Genomic DNA, 21,833 nt, shown 5'->3' with positions numbered 1-21,833 from the left:
CAGGAAAAAAGGGGATTATATATTTGAATGACATAATTTTGGACCCACAATTATGCTTTGCTGAAACAAAACATTTAAGGCCATCCTTACAGGCGAGGAGGTCACCAGGACTCAGCATGTGTTTCAGCAAATGAATGCTGGATTGCTGTGCCAGGGAAGGACCTGGAAGAGCACATATGTATGAAAACAGTGTAGCTGCCCCTTCCAACGCAGGCCACCCAGGAGAGCTCTGGTGCACCTCCAGCAAACCTGTTTGTCTTACAAGGGTTACAGAGATGTTCTCTGTAGGAGGTAGGGGATGGTGGTAGAGTCAACAGCAGCACTTTCATCTGATTCATGTAGTTCTGGGGGTCTTGGCCCCAGATCAGTATAGCAAGAACACATGCTTAAATCTTGCTGCAGATAATTGGGCTGAAATCTGAGCAAACCTGAAGGTACATGCCAGCTGGTGTTGCTGCCTCCCACTGCCACCCCGCAGGTCTGCCTGCTTGCTCTCCTGTACACTTCAGTGGAAGCTAATGGAGCCCTGTAGTGCTTTAGTGGCTCCCTCTTACTCTTCAGGCTGACAATCTTAATACTCTTTTTTTTTTCAGAAAAAATACATAGTTTCTTTGCTAGATTCTGTTCAAAGGAAAAAGGGAGACCCATTACAAACTGCTTTGCGTGTACCCTCCACAACACCCTTTTATCCAAGTGAGGTGTACCACGGCAACTGCTGATGCAGATAGGGTGGAGGAGATTTGCTGAGGTCTGTCAAAGCCTGTGAAAAGTCCTCTGTGCCAAAAGGCACCAAATGCCCTTCAAAATCCACCTCTGACTGTGGCAACCTGTAAAAAACTGAAAGGATGCCACCTGTTTGTGAGCCTAGCCTACCCAGTTCCCAAGACTCAGGAGCATTGGTGTATTTGTGTGGGCAGGTATGTTGAAAGTTCCCAACCAAAGGCCACTAAATGCAAAACGCAGTGAAGCTTGAGTGCTGAGGTCCAATTTTTCCAAGGTTCAAGGGAAAATGAGAGTAAAACTGAAAGTCTGAATCCTGATTTGGGTCTGCATACCAAGAAATTACCATGTAAAGCACCCATGGGATTTGAAATTAATCTGGACTGAAAGTTAGCTGGGATCAGAAGGTACATCCTGCACCTTCCTCCTTCAGTGAGGCCCTTGCTCTCATAGGACCTTCTGGTGAGGGCCAGCTGAGATTTCTGCTGCTCTAGGGAGTAGACCATTCTTTTCCCCAGTGCTTGGATTGAGGACAAGGGCCTTCCCTTCTTCTAGCAGCAAGCTGTTGTTCTAGTGATTTTGCTGAGTGGTGTCCTGAAACTGCTTGCACTTTGACTGACTATGGTTTGAAGGTCTCCAGGGCTGGATCTATTGTCTTGTAAAGCAGAATCAAACATTTAGCCAATTGCTTATCTGTTAAGAATTCACTAAGGTAGCTAAGTTCCTTCAGAATTTTTGCACTGGCAAGCTTGCCAACCTTGTATTTTCATCTCCATGAAGTCTTGAAGAAGGTGTAAACTCCTTATTCTGTCCTCTGGCTAAGTTAATTAAAATGCAGTTGCATGTATGTGTTGGTCACTCCAGGGCTGAAGTACTGTGTGGTAGATGGATCTGCTGTTAATAACCACAGACCAGTGGGGCTGATCACAAGAATACTTTCTTCAGTCTCTCTCATCTACATATTCAGTAAGGATATGCAACAGCTAACTTGAACTAGGAGATTTTATCTCCTGTGGTTATCTGAACTCAGATAACCAAAAAAATGTAACACACTGTTGCAGCTTCACCACAGCCCTCAAATAACTTGCAACAGAGAAACATGAAAAAGCCACATAGCCAAAACATGTACCCTGATTCATCCACTGTATGGTGGGAAGACACTCATCTGTTTTTACTCCTCAAGCACAACAAGCCTCACTAGAAGCCTATTCACAACTCATAGCAAGCTGCAGACCCAAAGCCAGACAGTGTGCTACAAAGGAGGTGTAAAGGTTATCTTGTCAGTCAGCAAAGCTGTAATTAATCATTATCATATTCTTTGGTGACTACTTGGAAATTAAATGATTATATTATTTCTGTTTTTCAAACAAGCCATGACAGCTTAAAATTGGTGAAGGGAAATATTAGCTATGATCTTAAGATATGGAAATTATATGATATAATCAGTTACTTACTGTTATAATTTCTGTGAGTTTGTTTACTGCACATGGCTTGAGCAGATGGTGGGAATTTTTGCTCCTGAATGTTGCTCTGACAGGGAAGGGCCAGGAATCCCTCAGTTACAGCAAATGATTGCAAAGGGTAACAGAGGTTGGAAAGCAAGTATGGTTGCTTTCCTTTCCTGCAGAGGCAACCAACAAGCCACTCTCTACATGAGCTGGAGTGTGTATTTTTGGCAAGACAGATACCCACTGCTCCTGGCCATGCACCTCCCTGCTTTCCCCCATGATACATGTGGAAAATTGAGGTTCAGAGAGAGTGAATGGGGTAAATATGTTTTGGCTACATAAGTAAGATGTCAGTTCCAAGGATATTGGCCTGATTAGAGACATCTTGTTGGACAACAATCATTTTACAATTGAAGATTAACACTTTCAGTCACAACAAAATTTTGACTCGATTACAAATATGCCCAAATATAGACCCTGAGAAGAGGATTCTAAGGCTTATAAAGTGGATCCAGCAGGTGACTCATTTGTGTATTTGTCAGAAAAAAAATCAAAGAAAGATTTCTGTTTAAAGCACATCCAGTATTATTGGTATTGTAGGAAATTGCCCAGACAGGCCCAGTGGTCTGGATCAATGCAACAGCCATTCTGTCACTGGGTAAGTTCTGTAAATATTCTATATTTAACCAGTGTCTCCCTCCCACCCCCATCATCCTGATCAAATAGGCCTGAATATAATGAGCTCTCTCAAAGTCTCCTTCTCCTACTGTACCTGCTGCCAACCAGCCTTGTTGCCCCATTTCTCACAAGCCTAAGTATGCTTGCATTTGTTTCAGATGAGCTTTCTGCCCAAACAGAACACAGCTGCTGCATTGCGGCTTCTCGCCTGAACCCACAGGACGACCTGCTGCTCTCACACCCTTCACCAGTGCTACACCATCTGATCTGGGCAATTCAGCTCCTTCTCCTGCTGCCTGACTCTCTGCACTTTTCTTCACTGTACAAAATCTGCCCCCCATGCCTCAGACTGCCTCCATTCCCCTTCTCACACAACACAGAAGTTCATATACTTTTTAGACTATTTGCCTTATTTTCGTCCTCATGGTACATTTTAGCAGAGGTCTTCCTCAGCTAAGAGCCAAAAGGGACTGTGGCTCTTGCTCATTACATAGGCTGCATCAAGGAACTGGCTGTGCAGGGAAGAACCCCTAAGAGTGGTACATTTTTCCCTCCTTACACAGCACCTTTCAGTGCAGATCACCTGTTCATTCCTCGACACAAAGACCACAGCAGAAGTGACCATGTTCCTGCTGCTGTTACTCTTTCACCTCTCAGGACAGTGAGCAAAGAGAGTAAGAAGCAAAACAACCCCACTTTTGTTGTGCCCTGCTGAGGAAGCTGTGCCCTGCAGAGTGGTGCCAGAGCAGCAGGAGGGCTGCTGCAGGGGAGGGCCTGGGTGGGCAAGCAGAAGTGCCTGAACTGCAAACTGAGGGTCCTGCAGCTGTTAGAGGCAGTGGTCAAAGCACCTCACTGAATGGAATGGGGTCACTGCTGTCACCAGTGTAGGGCATTTTAGTGTATTTGTCTGAGGACAAGACCACCCCTTTTTCAAATTGCCATAGGACAATTTGCCTGCACAAAACAAGGGGTCACGGAGGCTTTACTCAGAAGGGGAGGACTTGCTTCTTGCCAAACACATGTAGCTTTCACCTGCGTTGCCTAATTAGCTTCCTACAATACAACCTGTGTTGTTTCAGAACTTGATATATCCCGTATTCCTGTTTCTATGTCATGCTTCAATTCCCCCAGCTTGCAGGAAGTATTTGGATGTTAAATTTTTTTGAAGCCATTATGTTTCATTTTTATTGAGGATCTTTGACTCACCATTTATTTAGCTGCTTCAGTTGCTTGTATGGCAGGTTGCCCATTGCCAAGGCATCTGAGCACCTCATCACCAGTTTAAAAATTGGTAGGCTGACAAGACCCAAATCCTGAGAGACAGGGCCAGATTTTGCAGGGGGTGATTCATCTTTCAGCTGACAACTTCCAGCTGCTGATATTGGGAGGTTTAGTCCTCTATTGACAGCACAAATGTCTCAGCCAGTCCCAGCCATTTTGTGATGAGGTAAAAGAGGTAATGTCTATACTAGCTGTTCCCTGATGCAACAGGGCCTGTCAGGGTTTATTGGTAATACAACATAAATAATGTGCCCTCTCTAGTCCCTTGACATCACTGAGAATGGGGCAGAGGCAGAGGTGTCTCTGTGTGTCATTTTCTTCATCTATGGTATCAAGATGATGAATTAAGACTGTGTGTGAGGCATCTTATAATGAAGCAGCATGGCTGGGAGCTGCAAGGAGGAGCATGCATGGTGCTTTCCTCACAGCCTCAGAGACCCAAAATCAGTGAGTAGGTTGTGGAAGAACCCAGGATTGATTTCTGATTATCTTGATGGTAGTCTGCTCTCCAAACTGTGTTGTTGAGAGGCAGAATCATTTCACTAGACTGTAAAATGCATGAACAGCAGACAAGATTCATGACACAATAGATGTGAGCAATAAAGTTGTTCTAGTAGTTACAAACATTGTCAGATACAGTGAGTAACTGAGATATTCCAAAATTAAGGTATTTTTTTTAAGTTATCCTTAGAGAGCCTCAAAACCATTAAAAAGAACTGCAAAAGCAAATTAGGAACTTCAGAGTAGATTCACAGAGCACAGTTAATCTTAGTTTTAGACAACTATATAAAAAATAGAGATTCTCAAAATGAATGTTGTGTTTCTACCCAGCTCTTGAGGACGTATAAAACAGACCCAGTAAACATACAGCCTATGGGCATGTGGACATCAACCAAGGTCTGAGTGGCATCCAGCTTCTTCAAGCATGCAAGCTGGTGATACACTGAGTGTTCTCCAATCCACACCACTTGCACAACCTTCATCCAACGTGACAAGAGCATTACAATCTCAAAATGCCACAGGTTTTGGAAAAGGTAGTGCCATCTTTTTGGGGCAAGGCTAAGGGCAGTCTCCCTGCAGATTTTTTACATCCTATGGGAGTATACTTGACACAAGCTATAAAGAATTAAGGAACATCCGCACCAAAACTGCTAAACACTCCTGAGGCATTGCCTGCTGTTCCTCATGATTTCTGCTTTCCCCACCAGCTGCTGCAATGGCTACACTGGAGTGTTAGCCCCACAGGGGCCAGAATCTGAATTTGGAGCTGCTCCTGTGCAGCTTCCTGACCCCACCAAATCTAACTTTTAAGACAGGGCTGACAAATTGGCATCAGGGCTATGGATGCTGAGGAGAGTTTGCGAGCTGACATTTGCATTTTTTTCTGTCCACATTTCTCAAGAAAACTGTTGTGAGGCTTTACCCTGCTCACAGAGCAACATACACCATTTCAGCCTCCAGAATCAATGTCACAAAAGAAAAAAAAATCAATAGGATGACTGAACAGCAGGATCTGGGTCCTAAGAGTAGCATAAATTTTATAGCATAAGTAACTACTGATGTAAACAGCTGCTGAGTTGTATCAATCATTGCATACATGTTTTACAGAATTGGGCACCCACTTACTTGCCTGCTTAGTGCCACGAGACTTGTTTGTCACACACTCATTTCTTTCCTGCACATTTTTTAAAAATTTATTTCATCATGGAAATTTGTGCAGGGTGATAAAATAGAGCAGAAAATAACCCTGATTTTGGATGATTTCCTAACACCTTCATTCAGGGAGGAAAAACTATTATTTTTTTTTCCTGTTCTACAACTTTTTATAGTGTTTTATTCATAATCTAGAAATCTAGAAATTCATAATCTAGAAAGGGTGCTAGAAAATAAAGGAGCTCAAGATAGCTGGTCAACATTCAAGGACCACTTCTTGCAAGCACAGGATCAGAGTGTCCCAATGGTTAGGAAATCTAGTAAGGGTGCTAGGAGACCTGCATGGTTAAAGAAGGAACTACTGGGCAAACTTAAGTGGAAAAGGAAAATCTATAGATCATGGAAGGAGGGGCTGGTCACTTGGGAGGAATATAGGACTGTTGTCAGAGGATGTAGGGAGGCAATTAGGAAAGCTAAGGCCTCCTTGGAACTTAACCTTGCAAGTCAGGTTAAGGATAATAGAAAGGGCTTTTTCAAGTACATAGCTAGCAAAACTAGCAATAGAGGCAATATTGGCCCATTGAGGAATGAGGTGGGAGCCCTGGTGACAGAGGATATAAAGAAGGCAGAGGTGCTGAATGCCTTCTTTGCCTCTGTCTTCACTCCTGCAGGGTCTCCCTATGAGCCCCAGATTCATATAGCCCCAGAAGAGGTCAAGATAGAGGAAGAGTTTGACATGGTAGATGAAGATTGGGTTAGGGATCAGTTGAGTAATCTGGACATCCATAAATCAATGGGTCCAGATGGAATGCACCCAAGGGTGCTGAGGGAGCTGGCGGAGGTCATTGCTAGGCCACTCTCCATCATCTTCAGTAAATCATGGGCAACAGGTGAGGTGCCTGAGGACTGGAGGATAGCAAATGTCACTCCAGTCTACAAGAAGGGCAAGAAGGAGGACCCGGGTAACTATAGACCGGTCAGCCTCACCTCCATCCCTGGAAAGGTGATGGAACAACTTGTTCTTGTCACTATCTCCAGGCACATCAAGGACATGGGGGTCATCAAGAGCAGTCAGCATGGTTTTATCAAGGGTAAATCATGTTTGACTAACCTCATAGCCTTCTATGAGGAAATTACTAGGTGGATAGATGATGGTAGAGCGGTAGATGTGGTTTATCTTGATTTCAGTAAAGCATTTGACACCGTCTCCCACAGCATCCTTGTGGATAAGTTGATCAGGTATGGGTTTGGTGACCAGGAAGTGAGGTGGATTAGGAACTGGTTGAAAGGAAGGAGTCAGAGAGTTGTAGTCAATGGGGTAGAATCTGGTTGGAGGTGTGTTACTAGTGGAGTCCCACAAGGGTCGGTGCTGGGACCGGTGTTGTTCAACATCTTCATCAACGACCTGGATGAGGGTATAGAATGTACCCTCAGCAAGTTTGCTGATGACACTAAGCTGGGAGGAGTGGCTGACACACCAGAAGGCTGTGCTGCCATTCAGAGAGACTTAGATAGGTTGGAGAGTTGGGCGGGGAGAAACATGATGAAATTCAACAAGGGGAAGTGCAGAGTTTTACATTTGGGGAAGAACAACACCATGTCCCAGTACAGGTTGGGGGCTGAACTGCTGGAGAGTAGTGTAGGTGAAAGAGACCTGGGGGTCCTGGTAGACAGGAGGATGACCATGAGCCAGCAATGTGCCCTTGTGGCCAAGAAGGCCAATGGCATCCTGGGGTGTATTAGAAAGGGTGTGGTTAGTAGGTCAAGAGAGGTTCTCCTCCCCCTCTATTCTGCATTGGTGAGGCCACATCTGGAGTATTGTGTCCAGTTCTGGGCCCCTCAGTTCAAAAAGGACAGGGAACTGCTCGAGAGAGTCCAGCGCAGAGCTACGAAGATGATTAGGGGAGTGGAACATCTCCCTTATGAGGAAAGGCTGAGGGAGCTGGGTCTCTTTAGCTTGGAGAAAAGGAGACTGAGGGGTGACCTCATCAATGTTTACAAATATGTAAGGGGTGAGTGTCAGGGGGATGGAGTTAGGCTTTTCTCAGTGATGACCAGTGATAGGACAAGGGGTAATGGGTGTAAATTGGAGCATAGGAGGTTCAAGGTGAATATCCGAAAAAAATTTTTTACTGTAAGAGTGACAGAGCACTGGAACAGACTGCCCAGGGAGGTTGTGGAGTCTCCCTCACTGGAGACATTCAAAACCCACCTGGATGAGTTCCTGTGTGATGTACTCTAGGTGACCCTGCTCTGGCAGGGGGGTTGGACTAGATGATCTCTCGAGGTCCCTTCCAGCCCCTAAGATTCTATGATTCTATGATTCTATGAATCCAATTCAGGCACACAGCCCCATAGAAGCCTGACTACTGCTAACAAAAAGTGAAAAACTGTTTTCTGGCCCCCTTGCAGGAAGAACTAGTACAATTGGCCAGCAGGGAAAGGGTGTGCTCTTCCTTAAATTAGGTTCTTTCACTAGTTCCTAGGGTAGCAGTATACATATATATATAATATCCTAGCTCAAGCATATTAGAATTACCACAGGGGAAAATTATTTTATTGGATAGCTAGCCAACTACAGTGATTTTCTGCCTCTGGACCTGCCTACTTGCCTTCCTTAAATTAACAGCTTCTCAACTAAAATAAAAATACCTCCTAGTGTAAAAACCACCAGTCTGTCCTGTTTATTCACATCTAGCAGGGTGAATACTTCACTTAGTAGGCTCAAAAGGAAATAATTGTGAGCATCATCTGCAGCTGGACAAAGGTGGCCCCAGGGTTCTCTGAAAGTCTTTCCCATCCACGTCTTTCTGAGTCACAAAGCGCCCAACACAGCTGGAGGGTTTCTGGAGGGTTCTAGAAATTGTAGGTTGTCTGATTATGATCCTACCTCCTTTTTCAGGTGCATTAGGCTACAATTTTTAATTTTATATGAGTTTTGGAAGTGTTCAATAGCCCTGGTCAGAGTCCTATCTCTGCAAACTATCTATAAATATTTATAAAAACAAAGAGCAGGCTCACTCCCCAGCTCCAAGCAGGTGAAGTATACCTACATGGACATGTCAACAACAGCTGATGGCAAATTAGTGTAATCCCTTCCTACAAGAGGGAGAAGAGGTAGACACCAAAACTGTGATACCATCTTTCCACAATATTTTCAAAAGCAATACAGGGAAATGTGGCCCAGGTGAGTTTGCTTAAGGGTGAATCAGACCTGACTCAAACTGTGTCAGTGACTCTTGCAGGAAAAGCGGCTTGGTATAGTTCCACTTTTTGACCAGTGAACAGACCAGAGTTAACACTCCCTTCTCTGGGAAGAGTGCCACAGATGTCATGGGATGCTTCTGAATAATGCATGGCAGAAGCAGCCAGGAGCTGAGGTCAGGCGCATTGAGAGGAGTCAGACTGTGGCTCCCTCATCCCTAGTTCTCTGCAAACAGCATCTTGAGGCTTTCTGTCTTACTGAGAGCAAAGGTAGCTGCTGTTCACACACAGCAGACCTGCACTGCAGAAATAATTTTAAAACCATTATTTTATACTTCTCTTGGAATACAAAAAAAATGTGTTCTTCAGATATCAGGAGTGATTTTGATAATTAAATTAATAACTAGGTCAGATCAACGATTGCAAAACCTCTCAGCAGCTTACTGTGAAAATGGAATAAATTTCAATCTATTTTTTCCCTATCCAGCTTCAAAAACGTATTTTACTAAGTTCCTTAAACTTAGGGGTTTGGAACCAAGCCAAATGTCTTTACATTAGATAAGATTATCTGACAGTACCCTAGTACACTTTTGAAGTGCCAAGTTTATACTGCACAAGGAGTTGTGCATGTAACATTAATAGTGTGCAGAAGAACATCAGAGTGCTCCTGTTTGTGATGGTGCATAGCAAAGAAACCCTGGTGTAAACTTCAGGAGTTGGAGTCCAGAAGAGCAGCCTGTAACACTAGTGATGCTCATTAACACCTCTTACTCATTGTTTTGCTTACAGTAAATTATGACATACTGCAAACATGGGATTAAATTTTAATGAGCAAATGCTAAAATCTCCCCCTTCCCTCATGTTAAAAATGGAAAACTGAAGTGGTAAGCACTGATGATATATTTGCTGGGGCTCAGACATATAACAGGATGTCTTTCCCAGAAACTGTCACGTGAGCTTATATTCTCCTTGTTTGCCTTTACATTAGTCATCTGCCAATTTCATTACCCATAAGCAAAACTTGTAATTGTGTGTGGAGTTAGGGCAGTAATATAAAGAGACTGAAGAGCACAGAACAAATAATGCAGTATTAAACTACAAGTATTTTTACCAAGAACTTTTCAGAAGAAGAGCCAAAGTTGAGAGAACTTGTTAGAAGCCAAGACTGCTTGGAGCACACCAACATCATGAGTGTCTGTGCCAGGCACAATTTCCAAAGCAAATATCTTGGAGTATCTCAAACTACAGCATCAGCCTCTTAGCCCCTAAATTACCCATGCAGTGTGTATATGTGTACACATTTTGTGCCTGACAGTGCTTAGAATCTACCTATTTGGATTTTTTAATATTCCAGAGTAACACTGGGAAGGACAAAAAGACCTTGACTTTTGTTCTGTAGCCCATTACATATGAACAATAAACACTCTCACATCTCTGGATGAGCCTTCTGTGCCCTTTCAGTATGTGTTGAGCAATGTCCTACTGCTGCTCAGTGTATGGCTTTACATACAGCTTTGTAATGCAAAGAAGAGTTTTTAAGCTGAACATTTTGCAGGTTCAAGTCCCAACAGTCTCAGATTGCATGGGGCACTGGGCAGCTCAGCAGTGCACTGAAAGCCCTCTCCACAGCCACGGAGGAGGATGCTTGTTTACCCTCTAAAACTCTGTGGTGGCAACTGTCCCCAGGGAAACAAACCAAGGAGAAATATATAAACATCAAAATCAAGTTCTAGCTTTCCCTAGCCACTTGCAAGATTACATAAATCAGTATATTGCTGCTTCCCCTTACACTTGAATCTAATGGTTTCATCCTTTGGCTGAAGGATGTGCATCTATTATTCCATGAGAAGCTGGAAAGCAGTAATTGAAATCCACAGTACAGTCAGGCACCTTAAAATGAAATTATTAGTAATTTAGTCAGAGTTCATAAAACTTAGGCAATTTTTCATATGAAGGATGCTTTATCAGAAGACAACAAAATGTCTCCGTTCTTTTGACTAGTGCTGTTATAATCTTATTGAAGTAGCGTCATATGTCATCTTGTCTTGCAAGAAAAAATAGTACTGTTCTACCAACTTTGCAAAGTGTGCACCTGAAGGGATACAAATGTTTACATAGGTGTAATGGAAAATAATTTATTAGAAATGAAAAACATGTTTTCCCTGTAAATTTGGAAGGACGAGGAAATAGGCAAATCAGTGAGACTTTTCTGGAATATCAAATTATGAGAATGAAGATGGTGAAGATGGTTCAGTGCTTCGGGCCTTGGAGAGTTTTGATCAGGAAACGTTTCCACAGAAACATCTCAGTTCTAGTAGCACTGGCCTTATTCTCCACTGATTTTCTCTTATGCACTCTGGGTAGGTGTTACACTCCACCCATGAAACTCCAGTGCATGTTTTCTTTTACACAGACCAAAGTAAGACATTAACAGACATCTGAACAAGACCATTCAATATTAGACATGACAACTTTCTAAGCAATATAAACAGTACTGGTTCTGGACATAAGCTACATTCTAAGTGAAAGACATTAAATAGAAATTTCCCAGACAAGCAGATTATTTCATAGTTATACATTAATAGAACTCAGGCAGTCTTCTCTAAAGCATCTTGCACTGGTTGCTGCCAGACACAGATTTGAATTCACCATTCATCTGATCCAGCATTATATTATTTCCTCCCCATAAAGAGAAATGTAAGTTGTTGTTTATTGTGGGATTTTTTTTTGGAGGGTGGGTGTGTGGAATGAGACAAGGAGTAAGATGATTTATGGTTTTGACATTTTTGCCTCAGAATGCTCCCTACCACCTCTTTACTTCAAATGCTTCAAAATGGTTCAAATAGAAATAGTTGAACAGCACTTCTGGGGAAAATAAATTAATAATAAAATAATTTAAAGAAGAAAAAAATCATAGAACGGTTTAGCTTGGAAGGGAACCTAAAGGCCATCTAGTCCAACCTCCCTGCCATAAGCAAGGACATTTTCAACTAGATCATGTTGCTTAGAGCCCAGTCCAACCTGACCTTGAATATTTCCAGGGCTGGGGCATCTCTAACCTCTCTGGACAACCTCTACCAGTTTTTCAGCACCTTCAGCATAAAAAATTTCTTCTTTAGATGTAGTCTGAATCTGCCCTCAGCACAATTCTTATATGCGTCTAGAATTCAGCTGCCAAATGATGTTGCTAATGACTAACATCCATGCTAACAATTACTAGTGATTGCTAAATCCTGCAAAGCATCTCTGTTCATGCATTATTCTTGCTGCTTTTCTGTTGCTCCTGATGTCCCTGGGCTCTGTCATGCTGCAGCTAATTACCACAAAATCTAAAGTACTTCTACCCCTTGAGGCATTGTAATTTGGAATTTAGATATAGCAAAATAAAATTATTACATTGTGATAACATCATCCCTACACAAATCTAGACTTTCTTTTAAATACTGATTCTGAAAGGCATTTTCTTAAAAGACAGCTCAACATGACAAGAGATTGTTGAGCCAGACATACGTATGTTGGATGGGATCATCATGTCCAGGATGCCTTGATAGAGCTTAATTGTGTAAAAACAGAAGCAAGGCTATGACAGGCACCAGCACTAACCTGCAGACGCCTTCCAAAAAACTTCTCTATTAACTCTTACATCTAGGGCATGCCACAATGTTTATACTGAAATTGTTATTCAAACTGACTGGACTGAGGGCCAGGGGGATCACTACAGCAGCTGCAATGACAGAATTGCTTGCATACCTCAGACTCAGTGAATTGCAGCTCTTGATTGGTGATTCTATCATGTCCAGCAGGTGAATGAAATAAAAGACAAAGCACAAAGTGTAAATCAGTTTTTTCACCTTTCAATAACTAGCTGAGCAACAATTCAGGAAGATGTGATGATTCTGAAGAATCAGAGGCCTGAGATATCCTACCTGCTGGAGTATGATCTAGTTACCAGATGACAGGCTACTCTAAGGCAGGTCTTTTCCTCCTTCTCTTTTATTACGGCTGTATTTCATATGAACATTTGCATAGAATATTTAAACAGTTACAATGCAATAACTTGACCCCTTATGTAATGTAGCAGGTGAAATACCAGGTAGTCAGACCCTGTTCCTGTGGAATAAGTGTCTATATATTTGAAAATTGGACTATCAGCAAGGTAATCTTTGGGAGAAGGAAGAAGCTAGCTTGAATGCTCTGCTGCAAGTGCAGCTTGAAGCTACCTCTCTTGCAACATGAGCATATACTGCAACCATAGGAGCTGTAAGACCACTATCTGGGCTAGCAATATGAGGGGCTTTTTATTGCTTAGTTGTCACCATTTGCCCAAAACCTAAATTTTATGACTGAGACAATTAAAACGGGTATTTTTTTTTCTTATCAGTGTACTGTTATGTTAAACTTCCATTATCTGAGAAGATAAGGAAAAAAGTGAAGTACCAAACAAAATATCATCATGATACCAGGAGCTGGCTCTGAGCAGAGGCAAGCTCAGGAGGAGCATTCCCACTGGATGGACCTGTGCAGGGAGAGCACAAACACAGCTGCTGAAGTGTCCAAACAGGCAATGAAGCTGAAGGCTGCATATGGCAAATGAGGGCAGTGTACCACACCTAAGTCTGGCATAATGACTTCCAGGCCCATACAGGGAGGGATAAAGAAAGGATTGGCAGTTACCTGGTGAAAACAGAGCTCAACTAAAGTGGTTTTGCAGATCTAGTCCATAGCTGGCAAGGCCAGGGAAGGTTTGTTTAGTTCTGCATAATCCTTAGCTCAAAAATGTCTCAGTAAGCCCCAGTGCTGCAGAAGTGTTTCCACATCCATTATGACATGTTGGCACAAGTGTAGAGCACTTGAAGGAGAGAAGCTAGCACACCTATCTATTCAATCAAAATGGAACTGAAAGAGACAGGGCTGGTGTTTCAACACCTTTAGGAGAAAAATGTGTCACTGAGTGACATCAGAGAAGAAATGCTATTGTTCAGTAAAACAGATCTTCAAACTTGCAATTGGAAGAAGCCCATGTTAACCATAGGCAGAGTAGCCTCTGGTGGGTAGAACTCACCACTATACTTCAGCACCTCTGTATGATGGCATATTTGAAGAATCCAGTTCCTTACTGGGACATCCATAAGCAAGAGGAAGTGGAAAGCCAGTTTCCTTCTGAAGTGTTTATCTGAGGAGCACAGAACACAAATGAGTGATTTAGTGAGAGACGGGAATCATCTTCCTCTCCTTGTGGGCCCCTTTTTGTAATTGTTAGAGCCAGGCTTCTCTCTGAAGGCTCCAAATACTGTTGTGTCTTTTTCTCTAGATTCAGATAATATTTGCCAACCAAATATTCCATTGAGCCAATTGAGATTGATGAGATTTCTGACTCTTGTCAGAAAGAGATATAGCTGCTATACTTGGTGTACAGAAATTGCAGGGTCTTACCTTGATAAGCAAAGATAGTGCAGACTGCTGGAGAAAAAACCTATTTCTGTAGCTCATTGGCCCCAAGGCACTTCATTAATAAATGCAGTTTTGAATTTCACTTGTTTTGCATTCAGAACAGATGACCTGGCAAGGCCTAAAGATGTTTAACTAGGCCCTACAACATTTGCACTAGCCTAATGATTAGCACAAAGCCACTTGACTATTTTGAGTCCTTTCAGTGTCTGAGAAGGATTTTCTTCTTCTCTCCCTGCAACTCAACAGAACCAGTGTCCAGTGTCCCACCCCATAGTCCATGTTTGGAATGTCTGCTGGAGAGCTGGAGTTTGATCTAATATCTGCTTCTCTCAGATGGGTCAGTTTGTTGGGTTGAATGATTTCTAACCAAATACGAGCATAGACCATTCCAGAGAAACACCAGTGAGTATGATGTAAATGCAAAGCATTTAATACACACTTCATTCAAGTATGGGTACAACCCATTACTGCACGTGGTTACATTTAATTCTCCTCCCTGAGAAGAGTGAGGTAAAGTGGACTAGAAGCCAATGTTCTCAGAAGAGATTCATCAAGGTCTTAAATACACCAGGGAACCACCTGCACTGTCGAGCTTTATTAAAGCAAGTGCTAGTAAGGTGGCTGAACTGAATTCTCAAGAAGCAGAATACCTACAAATTACCTTGCAGCTTTGTGACATGTTCTCAGAATATTAGAGCTATTATAGATCAAAGCTATTTTAACAAAATGTGCGCTTAAAGCAGAGCTGCTTTGGGGATAATTGTGCCAATACAGTAAGTGTCTGATTACATGCTTAATGGCCAGATAGAGGTATTATTTTAATATTAAAAAGTATATTTGTCTTGCTCTTATATTTTTGCTGCAAATGGAATTGCTCAACTTTGCCCTACACTGCTGAAGCTGGAGCAAAGCTACCTCCTTTTGCTTGAACAAAAGGTAAATACTTCTGAAGTGAGATGATCAGATTTTTGTTCACTGTCACTGAGAAATTTCAGATGACCATGCTCTGTTACATGTTACAAATGTTCATATCACATGATCATGTTACACAGTGCTAAGTGGACATGAGTTTCTTACAATGCTTACAGTTCAATGAAGTTGTCATCCCTTTTCCTACTACAGAAGCTTCAGATATCTCCAGGACGTGAAATAAGGAATTTTAAGTATTTTTACTTTACCATAAAACTTTTCTGCCACCAAGTCATTAAGAAGCAAACAATTCTGAAAGCTGGGATGACAGCTACACAGCAGTAAAAACAGTGAACACATGAAAAATTATTACACAAGGCAAACATAAAAAGATTTGTTTAGAACTAATATAAGGCACACGCATACACAAAAGAGATAAATCATGCAGTTTTCAAAGGAAGTTTAGTTGAATATGCCTTTGAGATGTATGTCAATCATTTCTTGTGCAATCTGGGCTATGAGCTTACATGGGGAATTACAGTTCAGCCTCATTTCCTAGATGGCTACAGATACAATACTAAAAAAAGCATTGCCTCCTTAGTGCTGCCATTTAATCTATTGAATATTATTGTTCTCTTAACATTTGGCTACTATCCCAGGAAAAGCACAATGATAAGGGAAACATTTGCAAAATAAAGGAGAAGCCTTGGAGAAGTTAATTCAAACAAACTAAACTGGATTATCTTCTGCAGGAATCTTAGAAAATCCCCTGGCATAATTTCAAGTTACTTCAACAACTAGGAACAAGTTGATGGTTTTGCTCTAGATTTGACAGAAGTGTGGAAAATAAAGCCATTGCTAGTTCTTAAATTAGCTGTCTGGACAACAATGGCAATGAAAACACAACCCTTAAAAGCATTAGCAGATTGCCTGTACACAAGGCAATTGCATGGGCAGAATCCCTGGGCACCTTGTGCTCAGTTTATCGCCTCACAGTAAAACCCAGACTGACAGATCTTTCCTCTGCTGTTTTCCCTACTGCACTCATGCCTGCCAGTTCCTATCTGAACATAGTCCAGATCTCCTCAGTGTTGCTACTTTTAGTTACTTCCTTTTGGATGAAAAAAAAAATAAATTGAAAAAATGATCCATGGTTTTCAACTGTGCCCTTATAGGCTTGCAAAGATGTGCACTCCAAAACTGCAGAGACATCCTCACCTGTTAAACTGACAACTCCAGAGAAAAAATACCAGACTTCTGTCTAATGGAAAAGACTTGAGGTAAAATGACATTACTCTATATAATTTTCTCCTGTAGCTGTTCCCAGAGAAGACAGAATGAAGTATTTGATACTTTCTGCAAATAAAGAATGAAAAGGAGAAAAATAATTCCTTGCTCTTTTTGAGGTCACCTGTCTCATCACAAATTCCATTTAAACAGGCTAGAAGAACCCTGGTGTAACAATCAGGGAGAAATGGAACCTTCAATCAGCTCCTTTTCAATCAAATATTTTAATTCAGAAGCAGAAGGCTGCAGTACAGGAAGGTATATGGAGATTCATTCTGCTCCTGTGTATCAGATAATGAATTCATAAGGGTGCTACATCTGCCTTATGCAGGGGAGAGAGAGAGTGCCATAACTGCAGAGGACTCTGCCAGTGTACCAAGTAGCAAATTTCTATGAGTGTCCACAGATTTCCATCAATCTGTATATGCAGACTTCCTCTGAGCACAGCTTCTGACACTCAGATCAAAAATAATGGTCAAGAGGGGTAAATGAGACCACTTACATTTATTTTCATCAGCAACAAGTCGTTTTAAATTACCACACTGGCACTGGCATGCTATGAAAATCTCTGAGTCAAACAGAAAGTAACAGGAAGGAATCAGTAAATTGTGGGAGTCTTTAAAGTAAAAAAGTGGACAAGTTTAGCAAGAAGGTCCATGAAGCTTGACTCGAAGGACAATTCTCCACCCAGCTGCTCTTGGTAAAAACAAATCCATTGTCAAAAGTTAACTTAGGCTACTTGGCTACCCCTTATAGTAAGAACAAGGCTTTTAGACATTGTTAGAATAACCAGACAAAGTAGAAAACCTACAAACTGAAGAAAACCTGTCAAAAAACCTGTCAAAAAACCACCTTACTACTTCAGTTGGCCTATACTAATAAGCATTTAGAGAAATCAGTCAATCTTAATTGGAAAAAGCATGGCAGACTATTTAATCTCATGACTGACATTCTTAGAACTCAAAGAACAGAAAAAAAAAAATCCCAACAGAAGAGGTTGGTCTCTATAAGGAGCCAAATTATAATGCAACCAAATGAAAGTACAAAACCATTGCGTAGCCTCTTCTATTATCATCCTAGTTCACTGGCCTTGTCTGAAGATCTAATTGTTGGATAATCTTTCAAGTCCAGCTCTAAAGGTATTGATGAAGATTCAATGTCTGGAAAGCAGGATCCTAAATTTGGGATTTAAACATACCAAAAGGAGTAAAGCAGCAGAGCATGGATCTTCAATACCTGTAGCTTCTCAGAAGCTCCTCTAGTCTTGTTGACATTGATATGGATGAACGGTAATGTTGAGTAATGACAAGCTGGAGTCACATATTCAAAGCTATTAAGGTCAAACATCTGCTCAATGTAGATCACAACACATTCCTTGTTGGTTGGTATTGATTGCACTGAAAATGTGGAACAGGGGGAGGAAAAGAAAGTAATATTGAATTCAAAGGTACTGACAGCCAAAGAATGAAGAAAAAACAGATTCATGCTGATGTTTACATGCATTTGTCCTATTCAGCTTGGTAAGTACTTGTGAAGGACCAGGTATTTCCTCACACCAACATGAAATGCCCTTTAGGTCAGCAGACATAACTGACTTAAAGTTGGCTGCTCCACGTGGCGCTGAACCCTCTCCTGGCTGCCTTCTCGGATGCCCCGAGGGGGCAGCTGCTGCGGGAGAGGAGCCGTGGCTGGAAGAACGGCTGCAAGGGCGGGACAAGGTCCCGTCTGATTGGCTGAAAAGCCCGGAAATACGAAACCGGCCAATCGGGAGCAAAGGAAACCTATAGAGACAGCGCGGCGCGCTGTTCCCCTCCTTCGTTTTCCGGCGCGCTTCTGCAGAGCCGCTGGTACTGCTGCCACCGCTGCCACCGCTTGCTGCCACCGCTTGCCGAAGCCACGTGCTGCCGCTGCTACCACCCCTTTTGCCACTTGCTTTGGGGGGGTGACCTGCGCCTTGGAGTGCCTGCCAGCCTGAGGTCCCCGGCTGCAGCCCGAGTCCCGGCTCACCTAGTCTCGCTCTCGGCTGGTTCCAGTTCACTCCAACCAGACCCGGCTTGACCCAGCTTGTCCCGTCCCGTGGCCGCAGCTTTTCCTGCCAGCCTGCCTGCATTGCCTGCAGCTACCACCCTCAGGAACCTGCCTGCTGCTGAATAAGTGTGGTGAGACTAATTCCTACCACCCCTGGTCCTAACCATGTTGCAGGGGAAGGCATAATCCTGTCTTACGTGCACTCAAACCGCGACCCTACAAGGGACAAGCGTCGGGCATATCCCTCCTCCTTCTAGCCTCATAAATAATTAAATAAGGTGTGTAAATAAGGTGTAGCTATATATATAAGTATTAAGATATAAGTTCTTGTTATTTGGTGCTTAAAACATATTTCACAGCTCATATGTGCATTAATTACCCTTTTTGAACCTCCTGCCCCAAATTGCTTTGTTTTTCCCCACAATAAACCATGCATTTGTAAATTCTAATTGGGGATTGGCTGCCGTTATTGGAAATATTGGTAAGCACTGAGCAAGTTACTCGAAAAGTCAGTGCCGAAGCTCACTGATCCTCTGAGAGAGGCAAGCGCCATGTGCGGACCTCTCAGCAGATCCTGACAAGCTAAATACACTCCAAAAAGGAGATATAATAGGTCACGGATCACCATAGTACTTATCAGGCCTGCTTCATCATTAGTCCATCATGCCAGACAGTGCACGACAGTCAAGATGAAAATGGACTGGGTTTTTTGGTTTGTTTTTGGGTTTTTTTCAGTCTCCCCTAAGCCTCCTCTTCCTCAAACTAAACATTCCCAGCTCCTTCAAACGTTCTTCATAAGATTTATTCTCTAGGCCCTTCACCAGCTTCGTTGCCCTCCTCTTTACTCACTCCAGCACCTCGATATCTCTCTTGAATTGAGGTGCCCAAAACTGGACACAATACTCCAGGTGTGGCCTCACCAGTGCTGAGTACAGGGGGACAATCACCTCTCTGCTTCTGCTGGTCACACTATTTCTAATACAAGCCAGGATGCCATTGGCTTTCTTGGCCACCTGGGCACACTGCTGGCTCATATTCAGTCGCTTGTCAGTTAGAACCCCCAGGTCCTTTTCTGCCAGACACTTTGCAGCCACACTTCCCCAGCCTGTAGCATTGCCTGGGGTTGTTGTGGCCCAAGTGTAAGACCCAGCACTTGGCCTTGTTGAAGCCCAGACCATTAACATTAGCCCAATGATCCAATCTATCCAAGTCTCTCTGTAGAGCCTCCCCATCCTCATGCAGATCAACACTCCTGCCTAACTTGGTGTCATCTGCAAACTTACTGATAATACACCCTATGTCCTTATCAAGATCGTCAATAAAGATGTTAAACAGAAACAGTCCCAACACTGAGCCCTGAGGAACACCACTTGTGGTTGGCCACCAGCTGGATTTGACTCCATTAACCATCACTCTTTGGGCCTGACTGTCCAGCCAGTGCTTGATCCAACAGATCATGTGCTCATCCAGGCCATGAGCAGCCAGTGTTTTTAAGAGAGTTCTACAGGCAACTGTGTCAAATGCTTTTTGGAGGTCCAGATAGACAATACCCACAGCCTTTCCCTCGCCTTAGAACAAACTGTTTCTTGGAGGGGGAAAAAAAAAAAAAAAAAAAAAGCAGTGGAGTAATGTCTCAGCTGTGACATTACTTATTGCCTTTCCTCTGCACAATTGTACTAGAACATGCCGAGCACAGGCTACAGGACTGAGCTGTTCTGCAACCTGTGGTGCAGCTCTGGTCCCTCAGCTGTCCCTGGCCATCCATCAGTGGCACATCCAGAGACAGGGTTTGAGACCCACAGTTACCCCCATGTTTCCTTCAAAAGCAAGTGGTGGCATAAGTGAAGAGTGATCTGAGCTGCTTTTCAACAAGCCTCCAGCAAACCTTTGTGTGAGGGAAGGGGCAATCTGAACTGTAGAACATACTAGGGAAAGCTGTTGTCCCACTGTGTAGACTCAGGCTCAACAATGATCACAGCAGTACCATGGACATTAATTTTCAAATAAATAATTACATAGAAGCATCCTTAACAGACCTTTTTTCCACCAGTTTGCCTAATTCTCCTTTTTTGTAACTTAGTAATTGGAGAACTCTTCAGGCCCATAGTGACATTATTCTTAGACAGATATAACCCAAAGAAATCAGTCTATGACCCTGTGACTGAGACACTAACCTGGGATATACAGGTCTGCTCTTTGGAAGAACAAAAATCAGATCTGATAATTTGTTTCCAACAAGGTTTTAAATCTGATTATTTGTCTCCTGCTTCCTTAAGCCGATGTGTTTTCCTGCAGCATTTGTTATTTTACACCAAGCAAAGCTGGAGGAGAGGCCTACAGGAATCTGTAAAACACAAACCCTTGGGTTATGCTCAGAGAAAAATGTAGATAATTTACTTCCCACGTGGGAACTGCTTTCCACACCACTCTCCACTGATACTGTATTTGTCAGGAGCACAATCTCAGCCACAAGAATAACTTCTGAAAAAAATAGAACTGAAGACCTAAAAATCACCTTAATTATAGTGAGTTTCAATGAACAGGAACATATGGCTGTCAGCAAGCAGCATGCATGGGAGCTGTCTGTGTGGATTTGATACATCCCTTAGGAAGGGACAAGTGCCTCAGTCAGCTGTTTGCTGAGACCAGGAGAGCATTTTGACCAGCTGTGCTAACATACTTACAGACAGAGTTAGAGATGCTCTGGCACAAAATGGTCTGAGTCCACGTCAGGCAAATTAGATGAGAGAGCATTTAGCTGTCAGGCTCTCATTTCAGCAGCGAGCAGGGGCTGTACTGTCACCAGCGCGGCAGGGCCATGCTGTGGAGCAGCCACGCCACGCTGTGAACTGCTGGGAGGCATCACTGGGGGGCTTCTCCAGGGAACCAAAGCTGAGCTGAAGCAAACCATGACCATTATCGTGCTGTTGCTGCCCCTCCAGAAGTTTCTGCCTCAAATGGCTGCTCCTCAGCTCTGCCAACTGACACCTGTGGGCAGCCCTGGCCACACGAGCCAGAGCTCTTGCCTTCCAGGGTAAACTGCACATGGGTCAGGGCACTGGGGGCCTCGCAGGCCCTGAGCAGCCTCTGCCACCCTGCCCAGGACCCGTGTCAGCCCCCCAGGTCATCAGCCCTGCCCCAGGGACGCTGCAGCAGGGCAGGGCCCCCGCTCCC

At 43.1% G+C, this 21,833-nt stretch overlaps 1 protein-coding gene across 1 annotated transcript in view; it reads right to left on the bottom strand.

The window, feature by feature from the left end:
• The window catches only part of PSMC1 (proteasome (prosome, macropain) 26S subunit, ATPase, 1), a 44,724-nt gene extending 25,512 nt beyond the window's left edge, over nucleotides 1-19,212 (bottom strand). Inside the window, exons 1-2 of the mRNA XM_010003746.1 lie at nucleotides 19,161-19,212; nucleotides 17,868-18,028 (exon numbers count right to left, since the gene is read on the bottom strand). Of these exons, the coding sequence (XP_010002048.1) occupies nucleotides 17,868-18,028; nucleotides 19,161-19,212 (213 nt within the window). The remainder of the gene's footprint in view (nucleotides 1-17,867; nucleotides 18,029-19,160) is intronic.
• Nucleotides 19,213-21,833: the final 2,621 nt, after the last annotated feature.

This window comes from Chaetura pelagica, unplaced genomic scaffold (assembly GCF_000747805.2).
Source record: "Chaetura pelagica isolate M959 unplaced genomic scaffold, ChaPel_1.0 scaffold48, whole genome shotgun sequence".
NCBI classification, from domain to species: Eukaryota; Metazoa; Chordata; class Aves; order Apodiformes; family Apodidae; genus Chaetura; species Chaetura pelagica.
The sequence above is the reverse complement of the archived record's forward strand: the minus strand, read 5'-3'. Positions and strand labels throughout refer to the sequence as shown.